At 33.0% G+C, this 14,717-nt stretch overlaps 1 protein-coding gene across 1 annotated transcript; it reads left to right on the plus strand.

The window, feature by feature from the left end:
- Positions 1–11,569: 11,569 nt before the first annotated feature.
- Positions 11,570–13,973, plus strand: LOC132272552 (wall-associated receptor kinase 2-like). Its single transcript, XM_059773679.1, has 4 exons — positions 11,570–12,109; positions 12,151–12,418; positions 12,971–13,309; positions 13,369–13,973. The coding sequence occupies exons 1-4, from the start codon at positions 11,570–11,572 to the stop codon at positions 13,971–13,973; spliced, it is 1,752 nt and encodes a 583-aa protein (XP_059629662.1).
- The last annotated feature ends 744 nt before the right edge of the window (positions 13,974–14,717 follow it).

Raw genomic sequence — 14,717 nt, forward strand, 5'->3', positions numbered from 1 at the left:
ATTGAGAATATACTATGTTACCAGATGTCAAATCTTTTATATCAAATATACTAATTAGTATATCATTAATTTTTTAAGACATACAATGACTTATGCATCACATTTATGTTATTGTCTCGGTACTAGCTTTAATCTACTTAAGGACTTATAAGCTTGCACACTTAACTCTTCAGCTGGAACAAATAACTCAACTCTTCAGCTGGAAAAAGAATTCTTCTGGTCGTTCCATAATATTTTCCTAGTAGAAAAACAACATGCACTACTGTTACAATACTATAAATAATTTTTGGTTCTATCCTAAAACCCTTAGGACTCAAAACTCCCCACATTTATACGTATTTCTCTCAAGATGAGGTGAATTATAGCAAATTTCATCTATAGATAGTATTTCCCCACAACTTTGAGAAAATACTGAAGTTTTATCTCTGATGTATTTATTATAATTTTCCAACTCTTGAAATACCAAAAATTAAATACTCCATCTTATCTACCTTTTCAAGGTTCCATATTCGCTTCTCAACATGCATGTATAATAGTCTCTAGTGCATATATATTCACTTTATGTCTCTAGCTTATTCTTATAATAATTCATCGATATTACTGTGAATTAATTCTAGAGGTATTAATTAGATTGGTCTCTAATTAATATTTGCTTCTACATTTCTCATATTTATGACTTAAATTATTTATATTTAGGTTCATGTTAAGTCAGTCATATTAACATATCATAACCTTTCACGTGTCACACATCACATAATTTAATCATATAAGCAAATAACTCACTTTATTATTTTAGCTTTGGATACATCACCACATAGTAAACACTCACTTCTCAGTTATTATTACTAGTAGCTCATAACTTTAGTACACACTTATCTAAATAGTCTACCTCGGCAGTAAATGAATTTGTTTTAAAGAATATTCTTAAAAAAAAAAAAAAATACTACTTTACAAGTAGTATTCTTCCCCCCGATAGGAGCAGATATGATGTATAATTTAAATAACTTATAGCTAAAATGGCTACTCATCATCCTCTTATTTTTTTCTACCAAGTTGAGAATGGAACCAGTTAACAGATTTTAATCTATCTCTTCAATGATATGCACCTTAATAATCGTTTTAGCTTATAGTTGGATAACTTTTACTCTATTACTAACTAGCCTGCACCTCAGTAACATTTTAGCTTTTAGCTAAATTGTACTTTATAGATGCTAGCCTTAATTAGCTTATCACTTTTAGCTCAGTGTACTAGCTTAGTGTATCCATAACATTTTTCATTAAACTTTTTTGAGTAATTGAAAAATCTTCTCTTATTCAGCCCATTCACTATTATACGTATTTTAGACACTAGTATAGATATTTTTCTCATGACTATCGGGTGACATAGCTGGACTAGTCAATTTTTGTCTGTTATATTAAATACACAAACCGGTCATGAACTCATACAAAATTAATAATATCACACATTAAATAAACTATATTATAAAATTGAATTACTATGCACACTAAGTAATTCAATTACATAGCTCATTCTAAAAGTAAATACATATAAAAATAATATTGAACTCGCACACATAAATATAACAATATAGTTTAATAATATATCACATGATTAATTATATTACATAATTAATCTAAAAAATAATAATATTCAGGAGAAGAATTTGCTTCCTTAAAGTTTTGTGACTCTTCTCCAACAAACATGCTAGAAAATCAGGATCAAAAGATTTAGACGTTCTAACCCTCTAGTTATGTCTAAACTCATTCTTATTTTCATTGTATGATTTATGTACAAGAAAAATGATATGCACTATTGTTATGAGCATAACCTATCAAAGGTTTTATGTAACGATCCACTCCATCACATGGTATAATATTGTCCGCTTTAGACTCGAGCCCACACGGTTTTGTTCTTGGATTTTATCCAAAAAGACCTCATACAAATTTGAGATAACACCACCACATAAAAAAAAAAAAACACTTCACCTTTCCTGTACCTATGCGATGTTAGACGACTTTGGACTTGTAGCTCACCCAATGTGGTAGCCTGTCAGTGCCTCTTGCACCCGCCCATGGCACACCCACCCACAAGATTGACACATTTTAAGTCACACTTTAACTTTGTTAGGAGTAAGAACTGCAACCTTAGTTAAACACTCTTACACTTTTAAGAATTTATAGGAAACTTTTCGACCTTTTCATAACTCATATGGTGTCACATTAATTTTCTTTAGAGGTATTTTATTGAGAACATAATTTGCGCTAAGTAAAATTTCCCCCCACAAATTCTGAGTTAAACTAGAACTTATCAATATAACATTCATCATTTCATGAATGATACCATGTTCTGAACAAATATCAACACATGGTGTTTTGTATTCACCACATCTATCATTTATTAACACATTACTCTTTTTGCCAAGTTGATTCTCAACCTCATTTTTGTAATGTTTAAATATTTCTATGGCTTTATCTTTGCTTCCTACCAAATATACATAAGATCATCTTGTGCAATCATTGATAAAAGTAACGAAGTACCTTTTTCCACCTCTAGTTGGTACAAATTTAAGATAATATAATATACTACATAATATCATATTACAAAATTAAAATAATTCAATCAATATTAAATTATATAAAAAATTCAATAATTTACTTATATAACATGCTTTAATTTCACATAATATTGAACACATCAATATATATTATCATATAATAATGTATATAATATTATTTTATTATATCTCAATTATTAGTACAATCTCTATGTCACATAAGCAATATATATTAGTATATGAATTTATCACCAACAAAACCTTCATATACATGATGAAGGTCCTGTATCCTCAATGCCATGGGAACTGCGTTTGAGAATAGCAGCAGAAACTGCTGGAGCACTTGCGCATATGCATTCTTATCCAATAAATATATTTCATAGAGATGTCAAGTCTGCCAACATTCTATTGGATGATCTTTAAACTGCAAAAGTATCTGACTTTGGAGTTTCAAGATTGGTTCCTTTAGATCAAACTCAACTACCCACATTGGTGTAAGGGACATTCGGTTACTTAGATCCCGAGTACTGCTATTCAGGCTTATTAACCAAGAAAAGCGACGTCTATAGCTTTGGAGTTGTCCTTGTGGAGCTACTGACTGGGAAGAATGTTTTCTCTCTGGATAGACCTGAAGAGTGTAATACCCCTGATTTTAAAAGGATAGTTTCGGTATTTTTAAAATTATTTTAATTGCATTTAATTATTTAGTTGATTTCTTGGCTAATTGTTTATTTGTTTAATTGATTTAATTATTTTTTTTAAATGTGTTTATTTAGGAATTTAATTGTTTTATTTTATTTTTATTTTATTTTTATATTTTTAAGGAATTGGATAGGGATACTAGTAATTGACCAATCAATTGGACTGACATGGACTACTTGGATAAGGGGTTTAATGGGTACGGATAATTATCCATGTATATATATATTTAATACATAAATAAATAAATAAATATATATGTATAAAGAAGGTCCTTAAATAATAATCTGATATATATTTATATATTATATATAATATATTTAAGTTATCTTTTTAGTATTTAAATTTTATTTTATTTTTATTTTATTTTAGTTTGTCTTGGAATGAAAAAAGGATTAGGGTTATTTTAATTGCCTATAAATATATAACTATAGAGTTGTGAAAGAGGTTAGAAAATATATCACGTACTATAGTTTAGAGAGAGAAAGAAAGAAGAGGAAGGAAGAGAAAAAGGAAGAAGGAGGCTAGAGCTTTTATCAAATCCCTAAAGGCAAGTTTTAATTATTCTCTTCTCCTTTGATTAATACTCTATGCATGCTAGATTAATTCTAGGTTCTTTAAATAAATTAATTGGATCTAATTACATAGATTTATTTTGAAATTTTAGTTTATGGGTTGTAAGAATGGGTTTTAATTTTTTTTCCTACACTGTTGGTGGCCTTGGTTTTAATTTAATTTATTTTATTTTTTTTACATGACTTGTGTTAGCATGAATTAAATTTGGTTTTAATTTGATTTATTTTATTTTCCCATGCATCAGTTTGTATGCACATGAGTAAGGTTAAATTAGTGTGTTTTTTTTACAAGTTACGCACGCCGAACGAGGCAAGCTAGAAAGTGGCATGAATATAATTTTAGCAATTCGTAAAATTGTGTTTGGAATTGGTTTCTAATGAATTGGGCACGCCGATCGAGCAAGTCATTGACAATTCCTTTAAGAAAAAAAAAAACAGATTGTTATATAAATGCCATGATATAATGATTGGTACCATTATGGATATAATGATTGGTATTATGATTAATTTATTTTGTTTTGATTAAATAGTTTTTGCATTAAATATTTTTAATAGTAATCTATTTAATGTTAGAATATTAAATTAATATTTGTTAGTTTTGATTAATGGATTTTAATTAAATATTTATTTAATTTAAATTGGTATGCATGATATAAATTTACATGCTAATGATGGAATTTAATTAATTTTAAAAGAATAAATTAATTAGATATTGCTGGATTAAATTATTTTAATCTATTGCTTATATTTAAATTAATTTAATCAAAATATGGAGATATACAATTTAGTTGAGATGCATTTTAATTTCTTGTAATGAAAAATTAAATGCATGATACTTAGAATTGATATTTTTGCTCAAGTAAATGCAAAGAATGTGTATATGATTAATATAATGTTTATATGTAAATATTATTTACATTATCTTTGGATTGGAAACTTCTCTTTGGTTATGATGTGGATTAATGCACCATTATGGGATGGGGGCATGTTAGGGATGGATTAACTTAAAAATTAAGTCCTACCTATTTTTGGATAAGAGAACGGATTAACCATAGTGTTAAGTCCTACTTATTCGTGTCAGGTCAACGGAATAGTTGGATGACATATTATTAAAATAATATTTGGATAATTTACTTTGATGGTTGGATAGGACGGATTATATATATATAATTATACGCCATGATATGAGCTTGAGTTTCAGGATCAGTGGTTAGGGTGCGTATATTGCCAGGGATGTGTAGCCAGATATAGTGTAGTTGTGTACCCTGGTAGGTCTAAGTACTCATGCCCACTATATGTGCGTTTTGCATGTTGCCTACTATTCAGGTTGAGACAACTCTATAGTCTAGTGAGGTTCCTTTAGTGTGTATATATCTACGTATGGACTATTTAGTTATTATTGAATTAATTAGAATGTGTACGTGTATTGGGTCTCTGTTTGGGATGTAGTAGATTAGAACTTGTTTGTGGGCCTAACCCACCATTATTTTTCAGGTGTTCATCAGTTTCAGTTTTAGAGATTGTTCATACCAAGCAGAGATAGTCATTCACTCTTCCGACTCTACGTAGGATTCTTCTTCATGGTTTAATTATTAGTTTTATTTCAGTTCAGTTATTTCAGTTATGATATTATTAGGGGTCCACAATATGGATTCCCGAGTTGTGGTTTTAATTAATTACTGGTATCAGAAAATTGGAGAACTTTAGTATGGGTTTTTTAATTATTATTTAGTTTTCTTTTCAGCTTATCTATTTATTTTTAATTCATCTTGTATTCCAATGCTTGTTTAAATATTAATTGTTTGATATCCCTTGTATTCTGTGCTCGGATTTGATCACCCGTGTAGGGATGTCAATTTTTACCGCCCCGTCGGGGCCCCGCCCCGTTCCGCCCCGTTAATAACGGATATGGAAACACTTATTATACCGTTGGGGCGGACATGGATACAAATTTTGTACCCATCGAGGGTCACGGGGCGGGTAAGGGTTCAATATACATATCCTAGGGGCCCCGCCCCGCCCTGCATATAACTATATTTAATATATATATATATATATATATATATATATATATATATATATATTAATAAGTTATTTTAGCGGCTTACTCAACCCATCTCTTACAATCCTAATTTGGGATGTAAACTTGGTATTAAATTTGCTTTTGTTTTGGTTATGGTGGAAATTGGAGCTTAGAACTTCTTGTGATTTGGTTGTATTAAATTTTTATTTTTGTTTATTATGTTCTTTGAATTATGTTATGCGCATGTTATTTTTTTTATTTTTGTTAGAATACATAATTTTATTTATATTATGTCATTCATAGGCTTTGCACATTTAAATAGCAGGAGTTCAAGTTCCAAAAAGTGGGAGAAAAAAATTTGTTAGTGGGGCGGGCACGGGGGCACAGTATTTCCTAACGGGGCGGGGTTGTATATGAAAATTCAACCCGTCGCGGGTCTCGGGGCGGGTATGGACTTGACAAAAATTAAAAGGGGCGGGGCGGGATTTAGGGAAACCCGCTCCAAACCCGCCCCGTTGCCATCCCTGCACCCGTGGCTCTAGAATCGAGGGGTTTCACAAAGAGGACGGGGTCTAGCTATGTATTTCATTTCTTCGCTCAAAAGGAGGTCACTTGCGTCAAATCCTGGGGGAACGAGTGAAGAAAGAGGGACATGCTGAGCAGCTAAAAGGAGCAGCTGAGTTAGCAAAAAAATGCATACGATTGAAGGGACGCAAGGCCTACCATGAAAGAGGTAAAAGAGGAGCTTGAGGCATTGAGAAACTCCAAAATCAACCATGGATCAGAATTAGACCATATATATAAGAAATGAAGCCCTAGTTAGTGAACTATTCAACTACACACAAGCAATACGTTTAGTCTAAAAAACCCAACGTATAGAAGGTTGATGGTGGGCTAATAAATGGTCTTGTGGATTGCAGTAAGACACCAATACGCATACTTATCCTGAAAGAGAGAAATTTATGTACTGTTTTCTTTATTGTAATCTTGTATTGATTTCTTCACAATCCCATACAATGAACTGTGTATCCATAAATGACTAAGATCATACAAACATGAAAGAATCCCCGAAGTGATAGTTTCAGCTCCAAATTGTAAGACATTTTGATTTGCCCCAGCTTACTCAGAATGAGAAGTCCAATAAATCAGTCCACTGCAAAGAACAATATTTTTGTTATTGGAGAGAATGACACCGGAGGACATATTTTTGTCCATCTCTTTCTGGTTGTGCTCGAGAATACTACATCATACAGTCATGAATGATGTGAGAACGTTTTCGAATATGCAGTGTGGTTACACATACGTGTGTGTGTGTGTGAGAGAGAGAGAGAGAGAGGACCATTAATACCAATGCAACAGAAAAAAGATCTTGGCAATTAGAATGACATCTTCAGGCAAATCACATCAAGTGCATGTAGCTTATGCAATCACATGCAGTTTATTTCACATAGTACAGAAAGATTGTCATACCAAACTCTATGTCCTAGCTCGATCAGTTGGTACGACATAACATTTTTAGTATAATTTCTAGCATAATTATCAGGAGAAGTAGAATAGGGACAGCTTTTATATCGTTCCCATTTAATCAATACAAACAAGTGCACAAACATTCAATAATGTTAACTGAAAAAACGGAACACAGGAAACAATCTTAAAGCTTAATAAAAAAGGCAATTACCTGATCAACACTAACACACTGCAAAACACCTGCAGTTGCTGTTGACGCTGAAGGGCCAGTTTTCACAATTGAATCTTGAATTAATAAACCTACTGAAGCCACTAGCGAGACAAAAGAAACAACATAAGCGAGGAAAAGCCAGAGCTTCAACCTGCAATTTCGGAAATTTGAAAAAATAATGAGGATTACTTCGGTTGATGCGTTATAGTTATGCAAACTAATTCACAATGTAAGAGTAACCTATGATGGCAAAAATCAACTAAGAAGTACTTTTGCCAGCAACGTTAAAGATTATGAGAGTGTGTGAAAGAAAAGAAGAAGAATAAGAAAACTACTTAGGAGAAGATGATGAAATTAAGGTATAGTGTCAATAGTGATGAGGCTGTCTGTGGTGATTATAATTAAGATTTGTTGGTACTTTGTATTAGTGAGTGAGAATTGCTATTAGACTTTTTATCATATGGTTGAAATTTATACATGTACTGTGCAGTTCTTTTGAACTCTACATAATGCGCGTGGCCTTTTGTTAAGATGTCCTCTCCTTAACCTTGTATTTTTTCAAATATCTACATTGTTTTGTTTGTTTGTTTGTTGGTAAATTTTATTTTATTTTATTATTTTATATTTTTTTTCAAAATCAATTTTTGCGAACTGTTATACCAGACACTCTGTTTCTTAAATTTTGTTAGTTTTTTTTTATTGGATTTGAGGAGTTGTTCAAACTTCAAAGACAAATATGAGATACATTTGTAGGTGCTGTTCTCATGTTTATTACAGTTCTTGATGGCATTTAAAATCATATAATCTTTTGGTCCTGTGAAAACTCATTGTGCTTAAACCTTTGATTTCTTCTTCAAGTGTCTTCACTTTCTCAACCAACTTTTGGAGAACCTCACAAGTCAAATTAATTGGTTGAATCCAACGCTTGAATTCAATTTGAAATTGATAAAGATGATAAAGGAATCCAAATGGATGCATTGGGTTCCTTCAAAGTCCAACCTCTATAGTTATGGTGATTTCTTTTACCCATATAAATAGTTATGGATTTTTGAAGTTCAAAAACAATGTCATTATTTTTGTTGGGATCGATAATAATAATAATAAAAAATTGTAAAAACGTATTCTCATCTTCTATAAATATTTGACACCATACTATTCTATTTCCAGATTTTGTCAAAGATTAGTAGGGCATGAAGTACTCATGTGCCCTAATCTTTGTACATTTTGAGGTTTGAAACTCGGTTGCAAGAGAGAAACTGATTTGTTTAGCTTTTGTATTGAATCCGACTACACTGTAGTGGTATAGATTCTTATGCATTTTTTAGTTTGTCCTCTAATTACAATGTGATTTTCTATTTGTTAGTGTGAAATGTTGGACTTATTTATTTATTTATTTAATTTACCATTTTACTATATTCATAAAATTCACATTTGTCTTTATTTTCCATTTATGTAGATGGAAGGGCGAAAATGGGAAGAGCTAAACATGGATTGCTTAGTTAATGTGTTTGGGAGATTGAGAATGGATTACCTGCTATTTGATGTTCCATTGGTATGCAAGTCATGGTACAATGCTACCCTTAGTCCAGTATGCTGGCAGCACCTTAATTTTCGTGAAATCTGTTATATTTATCCTAAATTACTTGACGAATATCGTCCGTGGAACGTTGATGAGAACGGGTGGAGTAAGTTTGTCATAAATCATATTGATTCTTCGGCAATGTGGACTGAGTTGATTAAGTTTGTCATCAATCGTAGTTGTGGTGTTGCTGTTTCACTAGGTATTTCTTGCTATTGTACAACAGAGGCATTATCTTATGCTGCAGAAGGGTAAGATACTGAAATTTCATTAAGACAATAAAATTGAAATGAAAATTAACGTTAGATAATAATTATGATCAAAATTTTAGAGTTAACATTATTTAATTTTATTATTTTTAATTTTTTTCAGGTGTCCTTCCTTGAAATATTTGACTCTGGATAATCTCAACTGGGATGAAATGTCAACCATACCCAGTCTTATAAGCAAGTGGAAAAATTTAGAGATGTTGAGGCTTGAAAGCTGCAATAATATGGAAGCAGTCCTTACCCAAGTCAGCCTTCATTGCAAGAATTTTGTTGATTTAAGGATTTCTGAAAAATTTATGGTGGAAGCTGAAGAATTGGATATAGTCATCTTATTGAAGGACATAAAGTATTTGGACCTGAGGGAGACATCGCTCCAAAGGGAAAATCTTGTGAGCATTTTGAAGTGTTGCAAAAAACTTGTGCGTTTTGATGTTAGTTACTGCAAGGATTTGGAGGTTGATGATGAGATATTGAATCTTGCTTCTCATATTCCTACTTTTATATACGAGGGTACAGGTGTGCTGAAAGAGAGCCCCCATGATTCTGATTCTGATGACGATGATTATGATGGTATCTCCGATGGTTACTTCTCTGATGATCCGTTTGGATAGTGTAAACATAATAATATTAGATTATATAATAGCCGTTGTATCGTGATTATTGTCATAATTAGTGTATAGCCGTTGATCACAAGTCTCACTTTGTACATGATTCATACATACTTCAATATATAATGATTAGGCAAAAGTGCAAAAAAATCCTAAACTATTACTACGATTGCAAATACCCCACTAAACTATCAAACGTTATCGAACCCTACACTATAAAAAAAAGTTACAAAAAGGACCCTCCCGGTCACCGGACCACATTTTCCAGCGACCAGAGGGTCAAAATACCAAAATACCTCTACTTATTAATTTATATAAAAATTGTAAATATCATAAATCTACAATACCCATAATACCCTTTAGGGACATTATTATTATTATGGGGGAGTGATAGTTCAGGGTTTTTTTTTGTACTTTTGCCTAATAATAATAAACCATATATAAATAATAATAATAATAATAATATTAATAATAACTAAATAATAAAAATAAAAATAATAATATTATTAGTTATTATTAATAATAATAGTAGTAGTAGTAATAATAATAATAATAATAATAATAATAATAATAATAAGTAATTTATTTTTTTTAGTTTATTAATACTACTGCTTAGTTGTAAGGTATGTGAATCACTTTTAGTTCCGGTGAATTAAAAATAAAAATAATAATTTAACAATAAGAATAATAATAACTAATGTTGATATCTTTCCAAAGCTTGTCCACAAAAGTAATTTTGTTATATTATCTTTTAGATTGATAGGGAATTCTTTCATATTCTAACACCACATAGTTCCAGTGGCTTCTTCTATGAATAGAGAGTTGAATGGTTATGATTCGAGGTTAAACAGTCTGTTCATAACAAAATCTGGACGTGTGGAAAAGGTAACATAGCTTCATCTCCCCCCACCCAAAATCAAAATGTCTCCTCAAGTAGCAAAGTTGCGCCTGAGATAAATTTGAGTCTTGAATTAAAAGTGAACAGTTTGATTTCTTACTGGACAAATTTCTACCAGTTATAAAGAAAATTTACCAGTTCATTTTACCTTGTACATAAATGAATTTATAACTTCCCTAGTTCGTATTTTTTCATTCCATTTTTGGTTCTGAACACCACCATCTAGACTCAAGGTATGTTCAAACCTAACTATGGAAAATTAGGCACTGAAACCTAAGCAAATTTTGTGCTCATTTCTCCATGCAATGCTCTAACATCGACACGCCTCTGCTTCATCGAAGCAAATTTTGTGGTTTCTGGTCATGTTTTGCAAACTATTCGCATAAAAAGGTTGACTTCTGCTTCTTGATAACACTGTGTTAAGAGCACTGCAATTGTTACAATATTTTTGTACATGACAAAACGATCGATAATTTTTAATGACAAGACAAACAAAATGAGGTAGTTTATTCCTAAATGGAAGAATTTCTATAGTTGGCAAAATGATTCTACGTAATATAATATATATATAATATATATATATATATATATATATGTATATACATATATACATATATATGTATACAAATAAACCATAAAGGTCTCATTGTTTCTGCAATCATCCTAGACATGTAACAGAGAAGCCATGGACTTGCACGCAATGCTTCTGAGGCTTATGGTGAAAAGCGTGATACTAGTAGTAATAATAGCTAGAGTTGCTACCGCACAAGGCATGCCTGGCTGCAAAGATAGATGCGGGAATCTTAAAATTCCATATCCGTTTGGGATGAGCCAAGGCTGCTACCTAAACGAGTCATTTCTGATCACATGTACCAAATCCAAAACGTATCTGAACGGTAATTTATCTGTCCTGAACATAGCACTCGAGGGTCAACTGCGAATTTTGTCCCCTATTGCCACTGTTTGCCGCGGCTTGCAGGCTAATTACACCACCAGGGATCAACAACTTTCAACTAGTTTTCCCCTCTCAAGTACAAGAAACAAGTTCATTGCCGTAGGCTATAATACTACAGGAGCCATCCGTGTCTTTCCGGGGAAAACTTACACAGCCGCGAGTTGCAAGTCTTTTTTTAACATGACGTATAAATTAATCAATGGATCTTGCTCAGTCATGGGCTGTTGCCAGACTTTCATTCCCAAAGGATTACGGGACTTCAAGATAGTGGTAGAGAAATATTTTAGCTATGCGGATGTATTCAAATTCAGGTCGTGCAGCCACGCCTTGTGGTCGAACAAGAGTATTATGACTTCTCGTCGCTAGATCTTTATAGCAACTTAACCGACCTCAATCCATTCCCTATGGTGCTAGATTGGGCAGTCGGTGAGACAAAATGTGAACAAGCTAAAAAGAACAAGACAGGTTATCTATGTCAGGAGAATAGCGAGCGCTATGACTGGGATGGTGGGGCAGGATATCACTGCAGATGCTCTAAAGGTTACCAGGGGAACCCATACCTCCCAAACGGTTGCAAAGGTACTTATTTTGTATATCGTTCTTCTGGGATATGGAGTTTTTGCACAAATATATATATATTTTACATTTTTTAAATTAATTGGTTTCAGATGTCAATGAGTGAGACGACGATCAAGGCCACAATGATTGCACACACATCTGTAGGAACACTGCTGAGAGATATGTTTGTCTTTGTCCTAAGGGTTACCATGGAGATGAAAGGGTGGACAAGGTTGCTTGCAAACTAAGGCCACTGTGGATAAGTAAAGATAAAACTGTTTTGTGAACCTCGTAGAAAGTAGTCTCTAAAATAATAAAGAAACATCTTGATAACACTCCGCGAACCATTTAGTTATAAACTTGAATGCACTTGATACAGTGCCTCTGTTAAAAGTAAAACATGCAATTTTAAGAACCAAACACATGCTTCATTTTTTCTATCTTCTCCAATCAATAATATTCGTCAATTATAAGCAAAACTACTTGAGATTAATATTTCGCCTCACTTAAATATAGGTATGAGCATGAGCCTTGTGTTTATGTTTGTCATCATCTGTGTCTTATATTGGGAAGTCCGCAAAAAGAAGATAATGAAGTGCAGAGAAACTTTTTTTAAGCAGAACGGTGGTATAATGTTACAACAACTGCTTTCCAACTGCAAAAGGAAAGGTTCTGCTCAAGGAGCCAAGATTTTTACGGAAGAGGAGCTCAAGAGAGCAACAAACAACTTCGGTGATGGCAATGTTATTGGCCAAGGAGGTTATGGCACAGTTTATGCAGGAACTCTAAAAGTTGATATGATCATCGCCATCAAAAAGTCCAAGGTGGTAGACCGAGGCCAAATTGAGCAATTCGTTAATGAGGTAGTTATTCTCTCCCAAATCAAGCATCCAAATGTGGTGAACCTCTTGGGTTGTTGTCTAGAAACACCAGTTCCCCTACCTCTTCCACCATACATATACATGATGAAGGTCGTGTATCCTCAACGCCATGGGAACTGCGTTTGAGAATAGCAGCAGAAACTGCTGGAGCACTTGCGCATATGCATTCTTATCCAATAAATATAATTCATAGAGATGTCAAGTCTGCCAACATTCTATTGGATGATCATTGCACTGCAAAAGTATCCGACTTTGGAGTTTCAAGATTGGTTCCTTTAGATCAAACTCAGCTACCCACATTGGTGCAAGGAACATTTGGTTACTTAGATCCCGAGTACTTTTATTCAGGCTTATTAACCAAGAAAAGCGACGTCTATAGCTTTGGAGTTGTCCTTGTAGAGCTACTAACCGGGAAGAATGTGTTCTCTCTGGATAGACCTGACAAGGACAGGGGTCTAGCTATGTATTTCGTTTCTTCGCTCAAAGAAGGTCACTTGCTTCAAATCCTAGAGGATCGAGTGAAGAAAGAGGGACATGCTAAGCAGCTAAAAGGAGTAGCTGAGGTAGCAAAACAATGCTTACGATTGAAGGGACGAAAAAGGCCTACAATGAAAGAGGTAAAAGAGGAGCTTGAGGCATTGAGAAACTCCAAAATCAACCACGGATCAGAATTAGACCATATATATAAGAAATGAAGCCCTAGTTGGTGAACCATTCAACTACACACAAGCAATACGTTCAGTCTAAAGAACCCAACGTATAGAAGGTTGATGGTGGGCTAATAATTGGTCTTGTGGATTGCAGTAAGACACCAATATGCATACTTATCCTGAAAGAGAGAAATTTACTGTTTTCTTTATTGTAATCTTGTATTGATTGCTTCACAAATCCATACAATGAGCTGTGTAACCATAAATGACTAAGATCATACATACATGAAAGAATCACTGAAGTGATAGTTTCAGCTCCAAATTGTAAGACATTTTTATTTGTCCCGGCTTACTCAGAATGAGAAGTCCAATAAATCAGTCCACTGCAAAGAACAATATTTTTGTTATTGGAGAGAATGACACTGGAGGACATATTTTTGTCCATCTCTTTCTGGTTGTGCTCGAGAATACTACATCATACAGTCATGAATGATGTAAGAACGTTTTCGAATATGCACTGCGGTTTCACACACGTGTGTGTGTGTATGTGTGTGTGTGTGTGTGAGAGAGAGAGGGCCATTTAGACCAATGTAACAGAAAAAAGACCGTGGCAATTAGAATGACATGCTCAGGCAAATCACATCAAGTGCATTTAGCTTATGCAATCACATGCAGTTAATTTCACACTAGTACAGAAAGATTGTCATACCAAATTCTATGTCCTAGCTCGATCAGTTGGTACGACATAATATTTTTTGTATAATTTCTAACATAATTATAAGGAGAAGT

The sequence above is a fragment of the Cornus florida genome, unplaced genomic scaffold, assembly GCF_030987335.1.
Source record: "Cornus florida cultivar Cherokee Brave unplaced genomic scaffold, ASM3098733v1 CherokeeBrave_3.0.0_Hap2_Chr09, whole genome shotgun sequence".
Taxonomy (NCBI): Eukaryota; Viridiplantae; Streptophyta; class Magnoliopsida; order Cornales; family Cornaceae; genus Cornus; species Cornus florida.